General features: G+C 36.6%; 2 protein-coding genes across 6 annotated transcripts in view; one reads left to right on the forward strand and one right to left on the reverse strand.

Moving 5' to 3' along the window:
• The window catches only part of SNX16 (sorting nexin 16), a 43157-nt gene extending 16432 nt beyond the window's left edge, over positions 1-26725 (reverse strand). Inside the window, exons 1-5 of one of the 5 annotated variants that reach the window (XM_063643361.1) lie at positions 26506-26719; positions 24222-24465; positions 23995-24134; positions 13811-13897; positions 7738-7886 (exon numbers count right to left, since the gene is read on the reverse strand). In XM_063643361.1, coding sequence (XP_063499431.1) covers positions 7738-7886; positions 13811-13897; positions 23995-24134; positions 24222-24369 — 524 coding nt within the window. In that variant the 5' untranslated portion in view covers positions 24370-24465; positions 26506-26719. Of the gene's footprint in view, positions 1-7737; positions 7887-13810; positions 13898-23994; positions 24466-24580; positions 25716-26505 lie in introns of those variants that run through there. The other 4 variants (XM_055286628.2, XM_055286625.2, XM_055286627.2 and 1 more) reach the window with 4 other exon arrangements.
• Positions 26726-26747: 22 nt separating this feature from the next.
• LOC129485833 (uncharacterized protein C9orf85-like) overlaps positions 26748-27079 on the forward strand; it is an 80233-nt gene continuing 79901 nt past the window's right edge. Inside the window, exon 1 of the mRNA XM_055284841.1 lies at positions 26748-27022. Within this exon, the coding sequence (XP_055140816.1) occupies positions 26881-27022 (142 nt within the window). The 5' untranslated portion in view covers positions 26748-26880. The remainder of the gene's footprint in view (positions 27023-27079) is intronic.

Below are 27079 nucleotides of genomic sequence, written 5' to 3' on the forward strand. Positions count from 1 at the left end.
TTATAATAAAAATGCCTCCCTGCCTTTCTAAAAAGCAATTTTGGACTGAGAGACAACTCTTATGTACACCTCAAAATATAAATGTGGATCCTTATTTTAGATTTGCAAAATAAAATCTTTACAAATTTCCTTTTACAAAGGATTTTTTTTTTTTTTTTTAAGACGAGTCTCGCTCTGTTGCCCAGGCTGAAGTCTGGAGTGCAGTGATGTGATCTTGGCTCACTGCAACGTCCGCCTCCTGGGTTCCAGCAATTCTCCTGCGTCAGCCTCCCGAGTAGCTGGGATTAGAGGCTCCCACCACCACGCCCAACTAATTTTTGTATTTTTAGTAGAGATAGGGTTTCTCCATGTTGGCCAGGCTGGTCTCCCACTCCCGACCTCAGGTGATCCGCCCGCCTCAGCCTCCCAAAGTGCTGGGATTACAGGCAGGAACCACCGTGACCACGCCCAGCCAGGATTTCTTGATATACTACAAAAAAGGGGATGTCAACTTACGCTAAAAAGGGAATGGGGCTTTTGGGTTCAGATTAGGCCAGACAGGTTGATGATGTCAGGAGGTGTCCATGAAGAGTTAAATGGAATTTTACATATCTTATTGTATTTAATATGCTCACATATTCTATTGTATTTAATTTTCACAACAATCATGTAAGATTAGGATAAGTATTGGATCTCTATTTCACAAATGATACCAAATTTCAGAGAGGTGAAATTACTTGCCTATTGTCAGAAAGTGCAGGTGGTAGAGCTGTACTTTCAATCTGTTCCCTGAGTGTGAATATGTGTCCTTTTCTACCTTTAAATTCTTTTGTCTTATGCTTTGGTTCATTTGGATTCTCCTTGCTGGACACTTCTCTCTGAAAACATCTGATTTATCTGCATCCCTCTCTAGTCGTGGCCTCTAGTAGAACACTGCAGTTGGTCTGATAGCACAGAGTAAACAAGGTCTTCTGATGTAGATATTATACTTCTATCCACCCATTATTTATACTGGGGCACCTGCTATTACATACAAATGACTCCTAGGAAATCAATTATCTGGGATTGAGAGGTCAAGTTTGTATGAAACCCTGAGGAAATAGCACTTAAGACTGAAAGCAAACTGCTAAGAAATATAAGAAAGGTCCTGTTTAATACTTTCAGTATATGACAAATGTGAGACATTATTTTCTTACAGTTTTATATTCAAATTTCCTCATACTTTAATGCTGCTTTTATGTTTACAAATTACTCTATTGGACTGCTACTGCTAGGAAAGAAAAAGGGGTAAAGGAGTACACATATATCCCTTTTTATATCTTTGGTTTACAGTAGAAATTTAGCCAAGATGGACAGTGAATGTTGACAGTGTATCCAGCTGGAGGAATCATTTTGGAGTGGTTATTCTGTTTCATTCACCTTCCCTAAAAATCTTTACGATCTATGGCTCACTAGTGTTCTACTTAAATGAAATCCAATGGATTCTTTAAGTTTTTATCCATATAGTTCCAAGGTTATATTCTATGCTTTACTTTCTTTAATCAGTAGCAGAATAAAATTTGAAACTGGCTTTGCAACTTTACATAAAACCTTTTCAGTGGCTCATTACACTTCCTCTGCTTCAACAAGACTCAGTCAGTAAAGAAAGCAGTCAATACCCTCAAACCCTATTTTCTTTCTAAGGAGAGGACACACAAGAATCTCTGGAAGATGGTAGTAATTGAGAAAACAATTCCTTTCTTCTTGGAAATTCTGATAGATTTTTCCCCCTAGGAAAGGAAACCCTCACCCTTGCTTGAGAATCACTGACTACATAACTTTATTTAGATCCAGTGAATATTTATTGACTGTCTATGTGTGCCATTATTCCTTTTATTATCTGGAATACATTTTTACTGTGTTTGGGAAAACTATTTTAAAATTGGGATCAGGTGTTGACTAAATTTACTAAATCCCTCAGCATTGTTTTAATTATCAGAGCAAATCTGTACTATAAATTCATCTCTTTCTTTGATTCTCTTGAAGTTTTTTTTTTTAAAAAGAGTTTTACTGTATTTTCAAACTATGCTCTTAAGAACAACATATTTGACTTTACTGCAAATTTTATAACTATCTGTAATTTAATTTCTACCAAAATAACATTTTGTAGCAAAAACCATCCAACCAACCTTAGTAATGTGTTGATTCTCATGACAGCATTATATGAACTACTGTATAGATAATTTTATAAAAATACTAAGATTAACTTCTCTGAATATCTTAAATTTTCTTTTTTTAAATTAAAAAATATAAAAACAATTTAGAGACATTAACGATTACATTTCCTGTGAAAAGATAGTTCAGGTTGCAAATGAACAAAAGCTATCTTTAAGTATTCTTGTTCAAGTAGAGAATTATTGAATTTTTTTTTTAACCAGAAGAGACCTAACTTGTCATCTAATCAAACATATCCCATTTAATAATTCCCTCTTTGATACCACTGATAGTTATCTACTCTCTTCAAATAGTTAAGATAAACAGAAATCTACTTTTTCAAAAGGCAGAACATTTTTATATTGGACAGCTTGAAATGACAGGTAACTTTTTAAAATCTGAGCTGATAGTAACTTCCTCTAACTTCTTGCTGTTATTCCTATTTTATGTTAGCCTTGCTATTCAACAAAATGAGGTTATTAGACCAGCCAGTATCAGCATCACCTAGAAACCTGTGAGAAATGCAAAATCTTCCCCTCACGCTTGCTGAATCAGGGTCAGTATTAACAAATCTCAGGTGATTCACAGGCACACTACAGTTGGAGAAGCACTACTCTTAAATATACATGATCAATCCTTCCTTCCAAAAACAATCTTTCAAATCTTTCAAGTATGTAAAGACGGCTATCATATCTCCCAAGTAGTTTTTTAAAAGAATATTCTCATTTCTTTCAATTGTTCTGTCATATTAATGTTTGGATACTATTTTCTTTTCTTTAAAGCCATGAACTGCTATTAATCCAGATCCATCCTGAACTTTAAAAAAATAGATGTAGAATTAAAAATACTGAATTTTGGTACTGAACCCCTTACAGATAAATGATAATGTGAAGACAAATACATAACTTTAACTTCTGAATTTTGAAAAATTAAAAAGAAAAACATGGCATATAAGATATATGTGAAGTACTTCTAAAAATGGAGAATGGTAAAATATTTGCTGTGCTGATTAATGACATAATAATTTAAAAGTAGTTCAAGACAGTGTAAAACAAACAGTTATATTTTAACTAAGACTGTGCAATGTAAGGCTATATTCACCTTGATAAACTGACTTGCATGTTGTTCCTGGTACAAGACCTGTACCTTCTTGCTTCTGCATTTTGATTATGATATTTCCTATCATTTGCAAAGTCCTTCTTCATCTTTCCTTGCCGGTCCAATGATCACTAATTCTTTAAAGTGCAGTTCAACTATCACCCTCTGCGAAGCCTTTTCTAATTTTCCTAGTCAAAAGTTCTCTTTTCCACCTTTAAAAGAGATCTAACTATCCATTATGATTTCTGGGGGTATGTCTTCTTTCTATTCAGTTTTTTTTAATAGGATGAGTATCTAACTCATTTTTATATAGTCAAAACATCTTTTAAATAGTAAGCTCTAAATAAATATTTATTGAACAGATAAAATCTCTAATAAATCTGTTTATTATGTAAGTATTGTTTTTATCTGCATCCTTACTTTGAACTTTCTAAATAAATCTGAAAACAACATTCTTTTAAAATATTCAAATCAATAGTCCTTAACATCCATTCACTTTGTATTTTCTTCCATTTCTGCTTTGTTAAGAGTTGGAGAATATGTAGCATTAAAGGCTGCCCATTGTGTAATGGTAAGTGCTTAGCCAAGAGGAAGGTTAAGAATTAACTTTGTTGTAAGGTGCTAAGGATACAAAAAGTGAAAGAACAATTAATAAACAATTAATATTAACGTATAAACAATATCAAATAATTATTTGGCCAGCTAAAGATACTAAGCTTTTTCTATGTTGCCATTCCAACTGTACCAGAATGCTAACAGGCATCCCAGCAGGTAATATGCAACTAATTTATGTTTTTATGTAGTGATTTTTACATGCAGTTTTATGTTTTCATAAAGAAATGCTGAGATTTTGTCTTTTTTCCTTTTCTCCCTTAGGAGGGATTTCCCCTCTTCCTTTTTAATTGTAAAAAATGAGAGAATCTTCTTTCACTCTTCTCCTACCTTGTTGGATACAATCAAGCTTTTGTCTGATGAACTACCTTATACTCCAACTACTATTTGAATTTAGATTGCAGAGATAGTTAAAATCTTGGCTGTGCAGTACAACAGTAATACTGATGGCAGAATCAGTGCAATAATTTAGTCTGTGATACATTTAGAATTAGGTATGTATTTTATAGAAGGAACAGTAGTGAGGGATGAGAAGATATAATCTCAAAAAATGTAGGAAAGTACTGTGCTAGTTTTTTAATGGATCAACCATCCATTCATAAATATTTGGCAACCTGAGACTTTCTATATACTTTCTAATTATTTGTTTCTGACTCAATCCATCTTCCTACCCATAATCTTAAGCATTCCAGGCTCCCCAAATCCCACTCTCAGTATTGCTTGATCATTGCAAACAGCGCTGATCTCCCCACTTCTTTTAGTTCTTTTTACTTTTATAAACTGTATCATACCAAGTAGCAATTCACAAATGTCATTATTTTGTTGAAACAGGAGCCTAATTTCTCTAAATGAATTTTAAAACCAGTGAGTATATATCCCCTCTTTTATACCCTTTAATACAGGGCAAATGCTAAGATTTGCTCTGTATGAATAACCCTTCCTCCTCTTCCCCGACTCACATTTTAAGCAATATGTTAAGAAGTCTCTTACACTGTGAAATAAAAAATGCTACTCATCACCTATAAAAAAAATAGTGGGTACCAAGGCACAAGTACCCTGCTTTTGATTGAATTGAGGTTATCTTCCTGCATTCCCTAAATGCCTGATGATATACGACAAAGGCAGGTAGGCTAACAAATGCAAGGCATACTAGATTCTTTCATGCAAGATTTCTTAGAACGTTTAATCCTCTAGGGATATCAAATGAAACCTTTCCCCAACTTATTTGGCCAAGAAACCTTTCTTTCCCTAAAACGCCTATTTATGAATTGAGCAAGACCATTACCACTGTTCTGAGCTATGCAGCTTTAGAAATGACAGGATCTCAAATGGCCCTAGTAATCTCTACTTTAGCAACTAAGATCTATTATTAGTATTTTAAAAATAGAGAATTCATTTATAGAATACGTTTGATTTTAATTCACCACAATATTTTAAATATAGAGACATAAAGGTTTACCGAACAAGGGATAAGAGAAAAGGGGAGAGGATATGTCGAATTCTTGGTGGTAGTAAAAGTCCTCTTTTACGGTATGCTACCAAACATATTTTCTTCCAAGGCTTTCTCTATAATTTTGGTGTTTACTGGTTTTTATTCCTGCTTTGTGTGTCTGAATTAACACTAATCTTTTCTCTTTTTTCTTTTGAGATGTAAAATAAATAAATAAATATATATATATATATATATATATATATATATATATATATAAAGTGGGGAGCACTAATGTTTTCACCACCTAGACCACATAATCGCTAACTCTGTCACATTGGCTTCAATTTTTTTTTTCTAATACACAGTATATCAGTGAATATCAATAGTTCTATCATTCGTTCAAGAAATACTTATTGAGAACCAACTATGTTAACACTGTGCTAAACATTAGAGATTGGATGGTGAATAAAATAGCCACATGACTTGTTGTTATACATCTTACAATCTGGTGGGAGAAAGAAAAATATTGACAGAAATAATTATAAGCTGAAGTGCTATGAAAGTGAAGTACCAATTAGCCTTTCTCAGCTGGGATTCCAAGAGAGAACTGACCCCTACTGATAATGATTTAAGTGATTATTGTCTCAATTCTATTGAGACTGGCACATAGCTAGTATCATCTTAGAATATAGGAAATAAGTTAATTCATTACCTATGGGTGATGAATGGTGTCTCAAAGCATCAGAGCCAGTTGAGAAGGGATGGTGCAGACTCTGTGACAGAGAACTGACCTAGTGTTTGGTGGTGGTGGTAGTGGTGGTGAGTGGTCAGTCAGGAGGCCAGTTACCTAAGGAAGTGCAGTTTGTGTTGAAAACTGAAGGATGGGTAAGGTACAAGGTCAGGGTTGGGTGGGGTAGTAGTGTGAAAGGCTGCCTTTTCAGGAAATATCATATTTGAAGGCTCTGAGAAACAAGGAGCAAGCTGATTTTGGAGAATTAAAAGATGACCAATATGGCAAATGTACAGAGAAGGGGAGGTGGGCAGGAATAACAAAACCCAAGGTTGGAAAGAAGGCAGGTAGGCAGGGACCAGAAAGAATACTGTAAGTCAAACTGCATCACAAAGATCACTGTGGCTCTACTGGGCTATAGTAGTAAGAGGGGAGGAGGAAGACCAGTGAGAAAGCATCTACTGTAATTAAGGTGAGAGATACTTGCTTGGACTAGGGTAGTGATGGCAGGGTTGGAGAAAACTAGACAGACTTGAGTGGTACTTGCAAGGGAAATGTTAAGGGTAGTGAAGGATGTGTTAAAGATGACTCACAGGTTCTGGGTAGATGATGCTGCTGCAAATTGGAGGAAAAAAGTCTGCAGACTGAACTTTCAAATGTGTTTTCGGTTTGACATAATTTTGAGATATCTGAAGATGTCGAGGAGACAATTTCATATATCAATCTGGAGTAGAAAGAATGGGTTTGGCTTGTAGTTCCTTCGTTAAGAGAAAAATAAGGGAGGATGGGCAGAGACCTTGAGAAGCCATCAGGCTTATGTGGCACACATTGAAAAGCAAGATGTATATATGTATGTATATGTATATATATATCTGTATATATATGTGTGTATATATATCTATAGATATATATATATATCACGTGTGTGTTATGCAGGAAAAAACTTGATACACGTAAAGGTTGAGAAAAAGAGGTAGAAAAAATTAGATAGAATGGTTTTCTTAATTTGTTTTCCATCCTCATGTCAAAAACTGCTCAAGACAGTTACAGGCCCAAGTTATCTATAAGCTATTGCTACATTGTAAATGTTTTCTACTTTTTTTTCAAAATAGTTTAAATTTATCTGATAACGTAAGTTCCAAAATTAGATACTAGCTGATATTAAACCACTAAGCAATTTTCTTGTAAATATATTCTGAAGCAAAAAAACCCATATAGATCTGTTCTTTTCCTTTTTTAATGCTGTTTGGTATTTTCACTCTACCTTCTATGTAAATTAAGCCAACTTCACAATTTTAATATTTTTACACTACTTTGGAGAAATATAAAGAATATTACCCTTACATAGTATCATAGTAACCAAAATTTTACTAATATGTAAGTGGTTTTGTTTAAGTCATTGCTAAAATACAAAATACCAAAAGTTTACCTTTGGGCGGTTTAGTACATGGTACACTGGATTTTTCACTTTACTGACTATTTAAAATAAGCTTTGATAAAAATGAAATGTCAAATAAAGTCCTTCTTGAAAGAAAGCAAGAAAATCCCTTGTAGTACTTTGTTAAAGAAGACAAGTAATTATACTCCAACCCTGTATTTTTGTGCTTAAATAACTATGATCACAGATTTATTCTTTAATTTATGCCAGTTATTGGAATGCTTTTATAATCTCTTATTTCAATTCGTTACATACCAGTTAGCAATGTCCTTGTGAGCTACTAAATTTTGAAGAAACGCTTGTAATCCTAATTGTCTATCTTCTAAAAAGTCAGCATTGTAATTATCTTTAAACCAGCGTTTTGGAGGAAGTGCTAGCCGAAAACCTGGAAACATCTCTTTTAACTGAAAAAGAAGAAAAGAGCAAATACAATGTTTAACTCAAGCACTATCAATTCTACAAAATCTATCCTGTTGACTACATGAAATTATTCATAAGTTTAAAATAAAAGAATTAAATTCAGTTAAGCTTTTTATGCCTTGTTTTATTTCTTGTTTTCTATCAGTTGTGTATACAGAAGAGTTCCAGTCTTTCCACATCCTTGCCAGAACTTGGCATTGTCCATTTTTTGAATGTTAACCATTTTAGTGGGGGTGTAGAACCATTTCATTCTGGTTGGAATTTGCATTTCTTTGCTGACAAATGAAGTTGAATATCTTCTCATCTGCTTATTTGCATTTGAGTATCTTCAATGGTGAATTATGTATTAATTTTTTTAGCACCTTCCCTTTAAAAAAATTAGGTTGCCTAAGTTATAAGAGTTCTTTATATATTTCAGATACAAGTCCTTTGTTAGATACATGCATTACAAATATTTTCTCCCAACTTGGCCTGACTTTTCAATTTAACAGTCTTAAGAGAGCAGATTTTTTTTAATTTTAATGTTATTTAATTCATCCATTGTTTCTTTTATGGTTTATGCTTTTTTTTAGATCATAAAAAAATTTTTGCTTACTCCAAGGCTGTAAAGATTTTCTTCTATGTGTCTTTCCTTAAAGTTTAGTTTTAACTTTTATATTTTGGTTATGACCTATTTTATACATTTGGCTTAAATTTTACTTTCTTAGGGAAGACTTTCCCAACCCTGTAAACTAGGTGATGTCTTCCCTTCTACATCCTGTTCAAGTTACCACAACTGTGTAACAAATTACCTGAAATCTCAGTGATATAAGATAACCATTTATTATTATTAATTATTAATATTATTAATATTAAGCTCACAGATTTTTTAGGTCAATAATTCATATGAGGTACAGTGAGGATGATATGTCTCTATTACACAATGAATTCAGGCCTCAGCTGAAAGACTTGAAGGCTGGGTGCTGGAACTGTCTGAAGTTCACTCACTTACATCTATAGTGGATGATGCTGGCTGCTGGCTGAGAACTTTGCCAAGGTTGTCAGCCATAAGCCTAACACTGGCCTCTCCAGGTGTCTTGGACTTTTCTTGCAGCATGGAAGCTGGTTTCAAAAGGGAGCATTTCAAGAAAGCAAGCCAGAATGAAACTGTGCACTTCTTGTAATCTAGGCTTAAAAGTCACACAGCATTATTTCCACTGACCTCTATTGGGTTGAGTAGTCGCAAGACCATCCAGGTTCACGGGGAGGGGAAATGTATTCATCTCTTGATGGGCAGTGGCAAGATTCAGGAAGAGCATATGGGACTGAAGATACGCTGTGGCCACTTTTAGAAAAGACAATCTGACACACATTGCCAAATCATGAATTTATTTCTTTAATGACATCATTCACAATGTAAACAGCACATTTAATTTAGGCTGTCTTAGTAGACCAGTGATTCTAAACTTTGGCTGCCCATTAGAATCACCCAAGGAGTTTTAAAAGATATTAATCATTGTTTCCCATCTCTTGATAGATTAGGATTTAATTAGTTGAAATGAGGCCTGGGCATTGTAATTTTAAAAAGCTTTCCAGGGGAATCCAAAGTGTAATTAAGATTGAGAACCATTTTACTACACTACAATTATTATGCATGCCTTAGTCATAGTTCCATCTTTTTTTTTTTTTTCTTTGAGACGGAGTCTCGCTCTGTCGCCCAGGCTGGAGTGCAGTGGCACGATCTCGGCTCACTGTAAGCTCCGCCTCCCGGGTTCACGCCATTCTCCTGCCTCAGCCTCTCCGAGTAGCTGGGACTACAGGCGCCCGCCACCAAGCCCGGCTAATTTTTTGTATTTTTAGTAGAGACGGGGTTTCACCGTGGTCTCGATCTCCTGATCTCGTGATCCGCCCGCCTCGGCCTCCCAAAGTGCTGGGATTACAAGCGTGAGCCACCGCGCCCGGCCATAGTTGCATCTTTAATGTCTAGCATAGTGCCTGCGACATAACAAGCAGTCAACAATATATGTTCAATAAATGAATGACTGAAATGAATCCACATATGTTTGCATTTCTACACTTAAATATAAAATGAATATCACAACTACAAAGGAAAAATGTACTGCATAAAATAGTGGAAAAATGGTAAATTATAACATTCTGTGTATATTTTATAAACGTGAAGATAAAATAAATAAGGCAAAAACTAGAGAGTAACTTAGATAACTAAAACCTTAATTTGATTTCAAGATATAACTAGATATTTATGGCCTTGGAGCTTTGATATTTAATGTATCTGGAAAGAAAATAAAATAACAAAAGTCATGAGGGAAATGAAAATAGGCTTTTTATTAATTTTAAGCTTTATAATTTAAATTATAAAAACCAATTACAATTTAAATGGTTAGATTTTTTTTTCCCTTAAAAAATTGTCCACAGAAAAGAAGGAGTTGTCCCACAATTGGGTAATTCAAGAAGAGGAAGATAAGGGATAGAGAAAATAAGATCCAACAAAGGAGAGAAACGAAAAAAAAATTGCCAGAAAGACGGTGAAAGGCAATCTCAGGATGTCACTTATGAAGCTCATATGGAGGGCAGATCAGTTTAGGAGAGAGCAGCGTGACTCAAGAGACAGACATGTAGAGGAATATCACTGAACTTGTTTTTAATGTGAGGACTGAATGCCTGGTTGCATCTGCCACCGATTTTTTATATGAACCTGGAATGTCTTGACAATGAGTTGGTAAGGTCCTGCTCTCTCTCTCTCCCTATGCTCTGCTGCCTGGAAGCAACTGAGAACAGTAATTTTACCTCACAGAAATGTTCAGCTTTGTCCTACTGCTGTAACCTGGAAGTAGAAATATTGAGCTTAAATTTTAAATAGAATTTAGGAAAAAAACTCACTTCTCATGGCCATATTTCTATAATCAGTGCATCTTTCAGTCCACCCTAAAACCCTGCCTGGTTGCCCCAACTCTGATAAGCCCTGTGCATTCCAGAATTTGCTCATGACTTTGTCCTCTGACTTCCTCAGCAGAGGCTCTTACCACTCCCAGAGAAGTTGAAGTCAGACCATAACCCAGGAAATAAAAATAAAATAAAAAGAAAATATTAATGTTCTATATACATGTTCTCTTTCTAAGCAGTGTTATTTTAGCATGTTCAATAATTTTTGTATCACCAATTAGCTATTTGTACTTCACAACTATATAACTGGGAAATGTAAATTCCTTAAAGTTAGAATCACATCTATATAGTTTCTACATAAGAGTAACTCCAAATTCCTAGCACAATGCTGAACTCTATCTACTCATTTCATAAATACTTCATGATTGATTTTATAAAATGAAAAATCCTAAGCTTTTTTTTTTACAATTATATCAATAATAACTACAATTTAAACTGTGTGTCTCTTAGTGTTTGACATACTTTTTTAAAATATTGCCAGTAAAAGCAAGTGATGGGTAGAGCTCTTTCTGGTACCTATAACACCAACATAAACACTTATTAATTTTAAATGCCCATCTTGGAGGATCAAGGAGATATTTACTAAATTTAAATTAAACTCCTATCATCTTTTTTCTAAAAGATTTATCTAACTTTCAGCTTGCCTAAGAAAATACTTCAGCAATGAAGATGAAATCTAAAGAGATAATAGGAAGTAAACACTAAATAACAGTGGAGTCTGAAAAGAAAAATAATGTCATAAAGGATTAAATAGGTCTACAATGAAACTGAAATTAGTCTGCATGATCAAAATTGTAATAATTTCATTAAAAGCTAAGTATTCCACTTAACTATCAGGTAACTTCATGAATTGCTTTTGTCTTTCTGCTTGTTTGGTCATTTAAAAAATTAACAGAAGTACAGAATTATAGATTTTAAATTCATCAGTATAATATATGAAGCTCAGGAACAGTAAATAAAATTCATATATAATTGTAGGTATACATTAGAAATAACACTTTATTGTGGCATATTACAAGAAAGCATCTTAACCAAATCTTAAAATGGATAAAATAATTTAGCACTCCATATTTTACCTTTTCATTTAAACTGAGGTTTTTACAGTGGCAGAAAAATTTGGCAGCTAAATAACTACAAAGTTACATGGGTTTCCCATCACCAAACAGGATAAAAATATACTAACTTTAAAGCTTCAAGAATTCCAAAGAAGGAGGAAAGGAAAAGTCACAAATGGGAGAGAACAGGACCAGTACAGCTTTCTTATTAAACACCTGTCAAAATTGGAGAGTAATTTCTGCATGTTCTAAGATCATCTTACTTGGCCTCTCAGAAGCATAATAAACTGCTTGCTTCTTTTAGATAAATGATTTTTCTCTTGGCTTCCAAAATATCACACCCTCTGCCTCCTGCCCCATCTAAATTTCCTCTAGCTCTGGGGACAAGGCAGCTCTTCTTTGGCTACTATATTCTAATAATAATTTACTTAATTCTTCACTTTTAGAAATTTAGGTTGCTTCCAACTTTTAACTACTAAAAGCAAAGTAAAACCCAGATAAACAAAACAATATACAAAACACTGTGGTAAGTGTCCTTAAAGCTAAATATTTCCCATGCTTATGACTACTTATATATGATAAATCCTAGAAATGTGATTATTATGTTACATTATGCAAAGCTTTTGGGTGTCCCCTAGGAAGATTCATACTTCCAACACCGGGTATTATCATTTAAATACGTCAGCTTGACAGGTGAAAAAGAGTGTCTTAATTTCCTTTTCTTGGAGTATCTGTGATATTAAGTGTTTTCCAGGTTTATTGATCATTTATGTTTCTTCTGTGAATTATCCTGCTCATACTGTTTGTTGCATTTTTTACTTTGGGGTTCACTTTCCTAATTTAGTTTTAAGGGTTCTTAATACACTGAGGTTTATTATTCTTCTGTTTTGTATGCACAGTAGACAGAATTCTAGATGGTCCATGACCTTTGCCTCTGGTGTTACTTCTGTGATTTTATTATGTTACATAGAAAAAGGGATTTTGCAGCTGTAATTAAGGTTACTAATCAATTGACCTTAAGATAAGAAGATTATCTGGGTGAGCCTTATCTTACCACATGATCCCTTTAGACTGTTTTCTCTAGCTGGTGGCAGAGGAGAAAAAGAGCTTCAAAGTACAGGAAGAACTTGGCTCACTGTTGCTGGCTTTGAAGATGGAGGGGCTACGTACAAGGACTGAAGAGCAGTCTCTATGAAATATGAATGATTTTTGGCTGACAATCAGCCAGGAAACAGAAAATTTGGCCCTACAACTTCAAGAAACTAAATTCTGCCAACAACCTGAATAAGCTTGGAAGGTAATTCTCCCCCAGAACCTCCAGATAAGTGCCCAGCCCAGCTAACAGCTTGATTTTGACCTTGCTTGATGCTAAGCAATGAACCCAGCTGAACCTACCCAAACCACTAAATAATAAACAGGTGTTATTTTAAGCAACAAAGTTTGTGGTAATTTATTATGCAGTAATAGGAAACTAATATAATATGTTAAATATGTTTTTGTTCATTATCTTATAGACATATATAATTTTATAATAATTCGAAAGATCTTACACATCTTTTTCAAACTCACAAGATAATTATTTATATTTCTGTTGGCAATTTTAAAGTTTCATATTTTTATTTTTAAAATTTTTTACAAAAATTTTTATTTTTAAAATTTTTTACAAAAATTTTTATTTTTAAAATTTTTTACAAAAATTTTTATTTTTAAAATTTTTTACAAAAATTTTTATTTTTAAAATTTTTTACAAAAATTTTTATTTTTAAAATTTTTTATTAAAAAATTTAATTTTCTTATGAACTAGAATGGATTTGACTCAATTAACAAAGAAGAAAAAATATAACAGAAGTATAGGAAATAGAAAAGAATTCAAAACTGAAATGTTAGTTTGGATTTATTATAGTACTTACTTTGTCATTAAGCCTAGAGAAGTCAGTGTATCTTCTGAAAACTACCCAGCTTTCTTCTGGGGTTTTCTTTACTAGTATTTTATACACCTATGCACAGGAAGAAAAAGAGACAGAGAGAAAAATATAAAAGTAAAGATATTTAAAAATTCAAGCCAAATATTTTTAAAAATTTTACTTGATAACCCAGACTATAACAATTATTATGTAAAAAATATCAAAAATCATTTAAATTATCAAAAGTACAAATAATCAATGCAGGCACCAAAAGCCAGATTTTTTGCTTAGGAAATATAACAGATTTGAGACAAAACGCTTTTTCTGAGCACACTAACAATAAACTCATCAGCTTCCAAAACATGATTTATGTCAATATATTCTAAAATTGATTAAAAAATTATACTTGAGGAAGCTATGAAAAATAGCCACTTTTGTTCTACACAATTTTAAACTTAATAACTATCAAGCAAAGTTTTCAAATAAGTTCAATGTTTTTATTGTCAAGAATAAAATATGGAAGTCCTAGCCAGAGCAATCAGGTAAGATATAAAAAAAAGGCATCCAAATAGGAAAAGAAGTCAAACTATGTGATTCTATGCCTAGAAAATCCTAAAGACGCTGCCAAAGGGCTCCTGGAACTGATAAAGGACTTCGGTAAAATTTCAGGATATAAAATCAGTGTTTAAAAATGAATAGTATTTCCATACACCAATAACATTCAAGCTGAGAGCCAAATCAAGAATGCAATCCCATTTACAGTAGTCACACACACAAAAAAACCCACCTAGGAATACATCTAATCATGGAGAGGAAAGATCTCTACAGGGAGAACTACAAAACATTGCTGAAAGAAATCACAGGGCCACGTGTGGTGGCTCACACCCATAATCCCAGCATTTTGGGAGGCTGAGGTGGGCGGATCATGGGGTCAGGAGATCAAGACCATCCTGGCTAACACAGTGAAACCCCGTCTCTACTAAAATACAAAAAAAATTAGCTGGGCGTGCTGGTGGGCGCCTGTAGTCCCAGCTACTTGGGAGGCTGAGGCAGGAGAATGGCATGAACCCGGGAGGCAGAGCTTGCAGTGAGCTGACATTGCACCACTGCACTCCAGCCTGGGTGACGACAGAGCGAGACTCTGTCTAGGTGGTTTAAAAAAAAAAAAAAAAAATCACAGATAACACAAAGAAACAGAAGAACATTCCATGCTCATGGATTGGAACAATCAGTATCGTTAAAATGGCCACACTGCCCAAAGCAGTCTACAGATTCAATGGTATTCCTATCAAACTACCAACATCATTCTCCACAGAATTAGAAAAAAACTACTCTAAAATCCACATGGCACCAAAAAAGAGCCGAAATAGCCAAAGCAATCCTAAGTGAAAAGAACAAAGCCAGAGGCATCACACTACCTGACTTCAAATTATATTATAAGGCTACAATAACCAACAGCATGGTACTGGTACATACACAGACATATAAACTAATGGAAGAGAATAGAGAACCCAGAAACAAAACTGCACACCTACAGCCATCTGATCTCTGACAAAGTTGACAAAAATAAGCAATAGGGAAAGGATCCCCTGTTCAATAAGCAGGGCTTGGATAACTGGCTAGCTATATGCAGAAAAATGAAACTGGAGCTCTATCTTTCACTATATACAAAAATTAACTCAAGATGGATTAAAGATTTAAAGGTAAGGCCAAAACTATAAGAATCCCAGAAGAAAACCTACGAAACACCATTCTGGACATCGACCTTGGGAAAGAATTTATGACTAAGTTCTCAAAAGCAATTGCAACAAAAACAAAACTTGATGTGAGACCTAATTAAAATAAAGTTTCTGCACAGCAAAAGAAACTATCAATGGAGTAAAGAGACAACCTACAGAATGGGAGAAAATATTTGTAAACTATGCGTCTGGCAAAGGTCTGATATCCAGAATCCAAAAGGAACGTAAACATTCAAGGCTGGGTGCAGTGGCTCACACCTGTATCTCAGTTGGGAGGCTGAGGTGGGCGGATTACTTGAGGTCAGGGGTTTGAGACCAACCTGGTCAACATGGTATGGTGAAACCCCGCCTCTACTAAAAATACAAAAATTAGCCAGATGTGGTGGTGGGTGCCTGTAATCCCAGCTACTCAGGAGGCTGAGATGGGAGAATTGCTTGAACCTGGGAGGCAGAGGCTGCAGTGAGCCAAGATCAAGCCACTGCACTCCAGTGAGTGACAGAGTGAGACTCCGTCAAAAAAAAAAAAAAAGGAACTTAAACAATTCAACAAATAACCCCATTAAAAGTAGGCAAAAGACATGAACAGACACTTCTTAAAAGAAGACATACAAGCAGCTAAGAAACATAAAAAAAATGCTCAACAACACCACTCATCAGAAAAATGTAAATCAAAACCACAATGAGATACCATCTCACAGAAGTCAGAATGGCTATTAGTCATTATCATGACAGATGCTGGTGATGTTATGGAGAAAAGAGAACCCTTATACATTGCTGGTGGAATTGTAACTTAATTCAGCCACTGTGGAAAGCAGTTTGGAGATTTCTCAAAGAACTTAAAACAGAACTCCCATTTGACACAGCAATCCCATTCCTGGGTATATATCCAAAAGAAAATAAATTGTTCTACCAAAAAGACACATGTACTTACATGTTCACTGCAGGAACTACTCACAATGGCGAAGACATGGAATCATCCTAGCTGTCCATCAAGGATAGATTTGATAAGGAAAATGTGGTACAGATATACCATGGAATACTATGTAGCCATAAAAAGAATGAAATCATGTCCTTTGCAGCAACATGTACAGAGGTACAGGCCATTATCCTAAGTGAATTAATGCAGGAACAGAAAACCAAATACCTAATGTTCTCACTTATAAGTGGGAGGTAAACATTGGGAACTCATGGACATAAAGATAGCAACAATAGACACTGGGGACTCTTAGTGGAGAAGGATGAAGGGGGGAAGGAGTTGAAAAACTGTTGGGTCCTATGCTCACTACTTGGGTGATGGGTTCATTAGTATCCCACAATATACCTATGTAACAAACCTGCACATGTATCCTTTGAATCTAAAATGAAAGTTGAAATTATTGTAAAAAAGGGCAAAATATAAGCTTGAAATGCCAAAAAACCCCAACTGAATAAAATTTACATTTTTGTAATTATGTACAATTATGTAGGCTACTGAATAGAAAAACTTGGTTGAAGCAAGTCAATGTATTTTTAAAAGCACCTAAGGAAAAAGTGGATTCTATTTTTTACAAGTATGACTTTAGAATGTATTAAGAGAAAGTGTTATTTGTGACAGGATCTCAGAGAAACATCTACTAGTTTTGATATGGTATTTTGCACTAAGCTAGATATAGGCACATACGAGATACTCAATAAATATTTGCTGAATAAGAAACTCTCTTTAAAAAAGTAACTTCTTTTCTGGACATTTGCTGTGCAATAATTTTCACTGCAGCTCTAGAACTGCACTTTTGGTCACACATGGCAATTGAGCACTCAATGTGTGACTAGTCAAAATTGAGATGTGCTGAGTGTGCAACATATACACTGAATTTCAAAGATTTAATGTGAAAAAAGATGTAAACAGCTTTTATTAAAATGGTCTAATACTAACTACATGTTAAAATGATAATATTTTGGACATATTAGGTTGAATAAGATATATTAATAAAATAATTTCACCTATTTCTTTTGTTTTTTTTTTTTAATGTAGCTCCTAAGAAATTTAAAATTACAGATGTGATTCACAATTATGGCTCACATTATACTTCTATTGGACAGTGCTGCCCTAAAGACCATTCATTAGTTAGGGACTATAGATTATCCTTACCCTTTGATTTTTCTCCCATACAAACTTCTCTTTCAGCTTTTAAGGGAGAGAATAAGGAGGAGTTAAGGATAAATCCTTTAGCTTTGAAGTTAAAAAAAAAATAAGCAATTTATCTTTGTAACATATAAGGGTGGGAAACAAGGTTACTTGGATACTCTTTAAAGTCAGCAGAAGGTCCTGATCTAAAAAAGTTGCAATGGGAATACCAAAGAAATTCTTTTTAGGAGTCACTCATTAAAAGAAGAGAGAAGTCGACTTTAAAACTTTTGAGTATGAATGACTGATACAGGATAAAAGTGCACTTCATATAACAATTAGGTTTATCTACAAATAATACATACTGACTTTATTTTCTTGTCTTAGAAAATGAACTCCCCCTACTAAATAAGCTACTCTCCACTGTGGCCACTGAATACTCCTGTTTCTTTAGGCAAGATAAAGTATGACTTTTGTGTTCTATCTCTTCTAGAAAGTGCTCTTTCTACTTGTTTAAGTAGTGCTTTCAATGAAAACTTTATGAACAGTACTGATCATTCCCTTCTCTATATTCCAATAACTGTCGTTGTTTCTACTCTTTACTTGAAGCTTCATATGTATTTCCTTGTACTGTTTTTATTTTACTGTAGTTGTTTTTGAATTATAAAATATATACAAAAAAGTGTGCAATTCATAAGCATACAACTTGACAAATTTCACAAAATGAACACATCTATGTAACTAGTACTATGAGTGTATTAGTCCATTTCATGCTGCTAATAAAGACATACCTGAGACTGGGCAATTTACAAAAGAAAGAGGTTTACTGGACTTACAGTTCCATGTGGCTGGGGAGGCCTTACAATCATGGTGGAAAGTGAAGGCACATCTCACATGGCAGCAGACAAAAGAAGAGAGCTCGTGCAAGGAGATTCTCATTTGTAAAACCATCAGATATCATGAGACTTACCCACTATCACAAGAACAGCATGGGAAAGACCTGCCCCCACTGTTCAATTACCTCCCACTGGGTCCCTCCCACAACATGTGGGAATTCAAGATGAGATTTGGGTGGGGACACATTCAAACCATATCATTCCACCCCTGGCCCCTCCCAAATCTCATGTCCTCACATTTCAAAACTAATAATGCCTTCCAGACAGTCCCCCAAAGTCTTAACTCATTTCAGCATTAACTCAAAAGTCCACAGTCCAAAGTCTCATACAAGACAAGAAGTCCCTTCTGCCTATGAGCCTATAAAATCAAAAGCAAGCTAGTTACTTACTAGATACAATGGGGGTACAGGCATTGGGTAAATACAGGCATCCCAAATGGGAGAAATTGGCTAAAACAAAGGGGCTACAGGCTCAAAGTAAGTCTGAAATCCAGCAGGGCAGTCAGATCTTAAAGCTCCAAAATATTCTCCTTTGACTCCATGTCTCGTTCATGTCTGGGTCATGCTCATGCAAGAGGTGGGCTCCCATGGCCTTGGGCAGCTCCGCCCCTGGGGCTTTGCAGGATATAGCCCTCCTCCTTCCTGGCTACTTTTATGATCCATGGCTTTTCCAGGTGCATGGTGCAAGCTGTTGGTGGACCTACCTTTCTAGGACCTGGAGGATGATGGCCCTCTTCTCACAGCTCCACTAGACAGTGCCCCAGCAGGGACTCTGTATGGGGCTCTGACCCCACATTTCCCTTCCACACAGCCCTAGCAGCAGTTTTCCATGAGGGCCCTGCCCCTACAGCAAACTTCTGCCTGGGCATCCAGGCATTTCCATACATCATCTGAAATCTAGGCAGAGGTTCCCAAACCTCAATTCTTGACTTTTGTGCACTCGCAGGCTCAACACTATGTGGCAGCTGCCAAGGCTTGGGGATTACACCCTCTGAAGCCACGGCCCGAGCTCTATGTTGGCCCCTGTCAACCATGGCTGGAGCGGCTGGGACGCAGGGCACCAAGCCTCCAGGCTGCACACAGCACAGGGACCCTGGGCCCAGTCCACAAAACCACTTTTTCCTCCTAGGCCTTTGGGCTTGTGATGGGAGGGGCTGCCATGAAGACCTCTCATATGCCCTGGAGACATTTTCCCCATTGTCTTGGGGATTAACATTGGGCTCCTTATTACTTATGCAAATTTCTACAGCCAGCTTGAATTTCTCCTCAGAAAATGGGATTTTACTTTCTATTGCATTGTCAGGCTGCAAATTTTCCAAACTTTGCTGTGCTTCCCTTATAAAACTGAATGCCTTTAGTAGCACCCAAGTCACCTCTTGAATGCTTTGCTGCTTAGAAATTTCTTCCCCCAGATAACCTAAATCATCCCTCTCAAGTTCAAAGTTCCAGAAATCTCTAGGGCAGGGGCAAAATGCCACCAATCTCTTTGCTAAACATAACAAGAGTTACCTTTGCTCCATTTCCCAACAAGTTCCTCATCTCCAACTGAGACTACCTCAGCCTGGACTGTAGAAAGAGGTTTATTGACTTACAGTTCCACATGGCTGGGAGGCCTCATAATCATCATGGAAGGTGAAAGGCAAGTCTCACATGCTGGCAGACAAGAGAAGACAGCTTGTGCGGGGAGACTCCCGCTTTTAAAACCATCAGATCTTGTGAGACTTATTCACTATCACGAGAACAGTATGAGAAAGACCTGCCCCAATGATTGCCCCTTGCTCCTCATCTGAGACAAGGCAGGTCCCTTTTGCCTATCAGCTTGTAAAATCAAAAGCAAGTTAGCTATACTTCCTAATTACCTCCCACCAGGTCCCTCCCACCAGGTCCCTCCCACAACACATGGGAATTAAAGATGAGATTTAGGTGGGGACACAGCCAAACCATATCAGTGAGCAAGAAATGAAACATTACCAATCAAAGAGGTCCATGGCATGCTTCCTTCCCAATCCTACTCACTACCCATCCTAGTCAATTTTTGTCTTTAAACATTCTTTTTAAAGACTAGACACTTTATATATCAGATCAACAGTGAGTCCTAATACTTTTTTCAGTTATGAGATCAATTCAAAAGAATATATCTAGAAAAAATTATTTTACAAACCTAAGATTCTCAAGTTTGTATCTCCAGCTTATACCTCTCCCTTAAACTCAGCTTATATGTATACACACACATATTACATATACATGTGTACACATTAACACATGTAACATCTCCATTTCAATGTTGAACAGACATATCAAATCTAGCATGTCTAAAAACAAATCTTGATCTTCCCTCAAAACCTGTCATTTAATTAAATGGCAGCCATATTCTTCCCATTGTTTAGGCCAAAACTTTTGAAGTAACTTTTGACTTCTCTTTCTCCCACACTCCACTTCCAAATCATTAGGAAATATTGCCTGTTCTACTTTTAAAATAGATCCAGAATCTGATCACTTCTCAGGACCTCCTCCACCACCCCAGCCCACACTACCATCATGTTTCCCTCAGATTACTAAAAGAACCTACTAACTACTTTCTGCTTTGACTGTCCCCCATCTCAACCAAACCAGTCTCAATTCAGTTGCCAGAATGAACTTTTTAAAACATTGTCAGATCACGTGACTCTTCTTTTAAAAACCTTTTAAAAGATTCCCATCTCATGCAGCGTAAAATCCAAAGTCTTTACAGTGCCTCCTTCCCTATGTGATCTGTGTGCCACACTTCCCCGCCTGTCATCTCATTCCCTGCACCTCCCACAGCTTACTCTGCTGTCAGCCACAAGGATCTTTGTAGTTGTCCCATCTGTGTTGAAAACACATTCTCATGGCTCATTCCCTGTTAGTACTAACATCTTTTTTGTGAGGCCATGACTGACAGTGCTATTTAAATCCCAACCCCAGATTTGGGGAAACTCCCTGTCTTCCTTCTCTGTTTTATTTCTCTCTATAGTGCTTATCACCATGTGACATATCAGGTGTCTTATTATTTACTTACTTATCACGCTTTCATTCAAATTGCTGTACCACTATTACCCAGAACAGTGCCTGAGGCATAATAGGTAATTAAAAAAATGTTGAGTTAATAAATAAATGAATATGACTAACTTCATATCTGTAATTTACTTCCTCCTCTCCAGTCTCTTGAAATGCTTTATATAACACCACCTTGTATTTGGCCAAATACTTGCATCTTCATACATATCATCTGCCTTAGTCTGTTAGGTCTGTTATAACAAAATACCATAAATTTGGTAGCTTGTAAACAACAGAAATTTATTTCTCAAAGTTCTAAAGTCTGAGAAGTCCAAGATCAAGAAAGTAACATATTTGGTATCTGGAGAGGGCCTGCTTTCTGGTTTATAGATGGTGCCTTATAGCTATGTCCTCAGATGTGTAAAGGACAAAAAAGCTCTCTGGGGCCTCTTTTTAAGGGTCCTAATCCTATTTATGGGGGCTCTGCTCCCATGACCTACTGGCTTCCAAAAGCTCCATCTCTTAATACTATCACCTTGAAGGTAGGTTTCAACATATGAATTTTGAGGGAACGCACATTCAGACCATAGTATCAACTCAATAAATGCCTATTTCTTAATTCAGGAAATTGGCCAACAGTTTATATTTTCTAAAAATTTTCTAAAAAAAGAGAGACAGAGTTCCCTGAAGATTTCCTATATCACAGTCTTATGATAATTTTAAAGACTGCCTCTTCATAAATTATCTCAACAATTTTTCCTTGGAGGTCCTCCCATCCTGTCATAAATTTACAGCATGAAACATTGAAGTAAACATTAAACTTTACTAAAAGAACAAAGTCTTACCAAAAAAGTAAACCTTTTGAGTTAATAAGTGAGTTGAGCAAGGTTGCTGGATATATAAACATAACATGACAAAATATATAAAATAGCAGTAAATAGAAAATAAAAATAGATGTCTCTCACAAGAACATCAAACAACATCCATATCCTGAAATAAATCTAACCGAAAGATGTAAGAACCCTGCACCAAAACCAACAAAACATTACTACAAAAAAATGACTTAAGTCAATGGATTAGGTTCATAGATTTGAAGACTCAGTAAAGATGTCAGTTCTCCCCAGATTAATCTATAGATCTAACAAAATCTCAATGCAAAGGGCGAAGAATAGCCAAGGCCATCTTGAAGAAAAAAGCTAAAGTACCTACACTGCTAGATATCAAGACCTATTATAAGACTTTACTAATTAAGACAGTGTGAAATTAGTAAAGGATGGAAAAATAGAACACAGAAGCAGACCCATGCATTTATGGTCACATGATTTATGACACAGACAACACTGAAAATGAAGAGGAGAGAGAGTGGTCTTTTAAATAAAAGCCCGATTAATTGGTCCCATCTGGAAAAAAAAAAAAAAAAAAAAGATTTGACCCTCACCTCACACCATGGACAAAAATCAATTCCAGTGGTTTACGAATCTAAATGTGAAAGGCCCAACAATAAAGATTTTAGAAGAAAACATAGGACAGTATCTTTGTAACCATGGAGTAGGCAAAGATTTCAAAAAGTGCTAGCCATTAAAAAAAGTAATAAATCAAACCAAATTAAAATTAAGAACTTTTATCAAATGTATTATTAAGGAATTGAAAAGGCAAACCAGAGTGAGAGGATAGTCATAATACACGTATCTGAAAAAAAAAATATATCCAAAATGCACAGAAAACTACAAATCAAAAGGGAGACTTCTCAAAAGAAATATGAACAAAAATCATGCACAGATATTTCACAAGAGAATATCCAAACAGCCAAAAAAATTTTTAAAAATTCAATTTAATTAGTCATTAAGAAAATTCAAATTAAAACCACAACCAATGTGATATTACTCTGTACCCATGAGAACAGCTGAAATGATAAAAATGTTAAAATATCATGTTAGGAAGCTATGGATCAACTGCAACTCTTATATGCTGATTTTAGGAGTATAGATCAGTACAACCATTCTGAAACACCGTTCATCAATATCTTTTAAAGCTGGGCATGTAATTTGGCAAGGCTAAAGAAAAGAGACCAGATGCAAAAAGAGTTTATAATTCCATTTAGATAAAGTACAAAAATAGGCAAAATTAATCTAGGCTATACAAAAGTATTGGGTGAATGGGTCCTCACTGGCAGAGAACCCAGAGCATTTAAGATTCTAGTAACGTTCTTTTCCTTGATTTATGTGCTATTAATAGTTACATAGGTGTGTCTGGTTTGTGAAAATTTATTAAGGTAAAGCAAAAGTTTACTACAACACGATAGAATTCAGTGGTGTAAAAACCATTAGAATTTCATATTCAAGAAATTATAAGTTTACATTAATTTAACACTGGTTTAAACAAACAGATTAGCCAATCTTTCACTTTGTACTGGTATACAGCAGAAGTCAATACTTACAGTAAATTTAGCTCTTTCTTCCATCACTTCATAACCCAGTATAGTAGGTGTAGACGGTCTATCTTCCCAATTCACTGTTTCCGGATTTTGTTCTTCAGTTTCTCTTGGTCTAGTAGAATACTCAATGGAAGAAGCTGCACCTGTAAATTTAGTCCTAATGAGGGGACTGCTACAGACAGATGAAGTATTATCCATTTGATCCGGAACAGTTGTCTGTTTAAAATTACCCATATTTGAGTCTTCTAACTGGCCCTTAGAAGAGTTTGAGCTTGTTGAGACACTGCCAAAAGAAGAACTTCTTTGATTTCTGTTGGTTGTAAAACTGGAAGCAGAGTTTCCTATAGGCATAGGAACTGGGACATAAGGAGTTGCCATCTTCTTTTGGCTTTTGCAACAAGCTTGCACACTGTTGAGTCTACTTAGAGAACAACTAATATGCAATCCATTATTTTCTTCTTAAGAATTCACTATCTAAAAATGAAAAGGACATATTAAAAGGTTAGTCTTTAATGTGCAGCAGGATTCAAAAGAAAAATATTCTTTTCAATTTTATGACACTATTATTTTATTTGGAATGAAAACATACCTCAAACCCCTTCTTTTAATCCCAGTTGTCTTTAAGGACTCCTATTTGCAAGGTAGAGAGAGCAAAACTACTTCACACTCTTTTTCCTTGACCCCATGTTACATGTTATCCCTTTTCCCCCTACTTTATTCCCTTGTGAAGTATTTCTGTTATGTTCATTTTAACCTGATTTCATCTATGTAAAAGTTGGTAGGAGAAAGATTGGTAAAGACCTTCTGAAGCTTTATTCCACGCTTATCATCTTGACAGTACTACCTTCAGTACGACAGAAAAAAGAAAGGGAAGAAAACTATTTACATTACCTCTGGATTTAATCAGAAAGGGAGGAAATCTATTCACATTACCTTGCAATTTAATTAGTGAAACTATAAAGACTTACACAGAGTAGTAACAATGAACCAGATGCTTTGATGCTACATAGTATAATTCTATAGAACCCAGGATTAAAAATACACACTTGGTCAAGTTACTCAGATAAAACCCAGTGAACATTAAACTTACATGCAACAAAATTAAATAGTGAAAAGTGTAACCGTTCTTCACAGCTTACAGGTCATCACTAATTCTGCTCTACGATAAACTGAGGGTATTTAAATCCTTATAACTTACATTCAAGAATCTGTTATCAAAAGGACTAGTATATCTTGTGTCAGAATAGTATAACACAAAGAAGAAATGGTTTACTATTACGTTGTTAAATAATAAACTCATAAGAAACTGTAATAACTACAGACCAACAAAATGACAAGACTACACACAACAATAACTGCCCAACTTTTCATACTAAACTCTACTGGTGGGAAAGGTAAGAAATGAGTCACCTGGACTTGGAAAGACGCTGAAATAAGATTTTTAACTCTGAGCGGGGCGCGGTGGCTCACGCCTGTAATCCCAGCACTTTGGGAGGCCGAGGCAGGTGGATCGCCTGAGGTCAGGAGTTCGAGGCTAGCCTGGCCAACATGGTGAAACTCTGTCTCTACTAAAAATACAAAAATTAGCCGGGCATGGTGGCGCAAGCCTGAATTCCCAGCTACTCGGGAGGCTGAGGCAGGAGAATCGCTTGAACCCGGGAGGCGGAGGTTGCAGTGAGCCGAGATCGTGCCATTGCACTCCAGCCTGGGCTACAAGAGCGAAACTCCGTCTCAAAAAAAAAAAAAAAAAAAAAAAAACGATTTTTAACTCAAGTGGCTCTCGGCAACCTTTCCCCATTATCAAAGATTCATGAAACTTTAGCTGCTGATTCACCGCTCCTCGGTTCCGCCTGACAGCCTCCCCCAAAACAAGTAAGTCTGAAATCTCAACCTTCTCAAGGTCCGAGGGATCTACCTGGCCTTTGCCACTCTACTACCTGAGGCTGCCTGGCTGGGGGGAGGTCGCATACCAATACATATCAATACAACCACTGACGTCCGAAGATGTGAGCGCTACCCAAGCGTTAAAAAAACAAAACAAGCAAACAAAAAAACCCTGCTGTGCTCATTAGAAGCGTCTTCGCCTCTACCCTGGTGCGGAGTTGCTCCCAGGACGCTCAGTTCAGTCTCACTCTGGAAAACCTCAGGTGAGGTGGCCCGACTCTGAGCAACGCCGTGGGCGGGAGGAAAGAGGCAAATACCAGGCACAGTTCGACCCTCGGAAGGTAAGGCCGGGGTCTGCGCCGGTCACGGGTCTTCCGCACTGCAGGCGGCGAGACCCGCAGCTCCCTGGGCTCCCAGACTCTCCCGCCTCCGCTGCCCGGTGCGCGCCCAGCGCCTCCCAGATGCACGGTGGGGTCGGCGGTGGCCTGAAGGTTGCTGGGCTTCCTGCGGCGCCTCTCCACTCTCCCGCGGAACCCCTCGCCGCCCGCCAGACATCAAGGTTGCAGGTGTCACCCGTACGAGAACCCGGGACAGCGACCGCCTGTCCTGAGGTAACGACCCAGTCTTTACCTCAGCCCACTCCGCGATCCCGAACGAGCGCGCTTCCCGGTGACGGTTAAACCGGACTCTCCTTAACCGCAGCTTTTCGCCTCCTCCCTCAGCAGCGAGAAGCCTCACGTGACACCCCCGCCCCAAAAGCAGCTGCTCCACGCCTCAGCCAGTCTCTGCCCGGCTGCCGGGCCCAAGATCCCTGCCGTGTGGAAGGAGGGGCCAAACCTGGGACATCTCTGCCGGAAGTGATGTCACGCCAAGGGCGCCCGCCCACCGGAGGAGCGACTGGAGTTGATCGGCTGGGCGCTCAGGTAGCGAAGATAAACGTAGTCTTGTGGCAGAAAATCGACATTCTCTGCACTATCTTTAGTTTTCCAACTGAACTTCTGAGAAATGGAGGCTACAATACCTAGTTTGCCAAACAGGAGATTAGAAGACTACAATTCCCAGAAGGCACTACGACCAACATTGGTCCGCGCTCATACTTTGCATCATGGGACTTGTAGTCATCACCAGCTTGAGCTGATTCTAACAGGTTATAGATTCTAGAATTAGCAGCGCTTTAAGGGATGACAATCGATTAGAAGAGTAG

The sequence above is a fragment of the Symphalangus syndactylus genome, chromosome 7 (genome assembly GCF_028878055.3).
Source record: "Symphalangus syndactylus isolate Jambi chromosome 7, NHGRI_mSymSyn1-v2.1_pri, whole genome shotgun sequence".
Lineage (NCBI taxonomy): Eukaryota > Metazoa > Chordata > Mammalia > Primates > Hylobatidae > Symphalangus > Symphalangus syndactylus.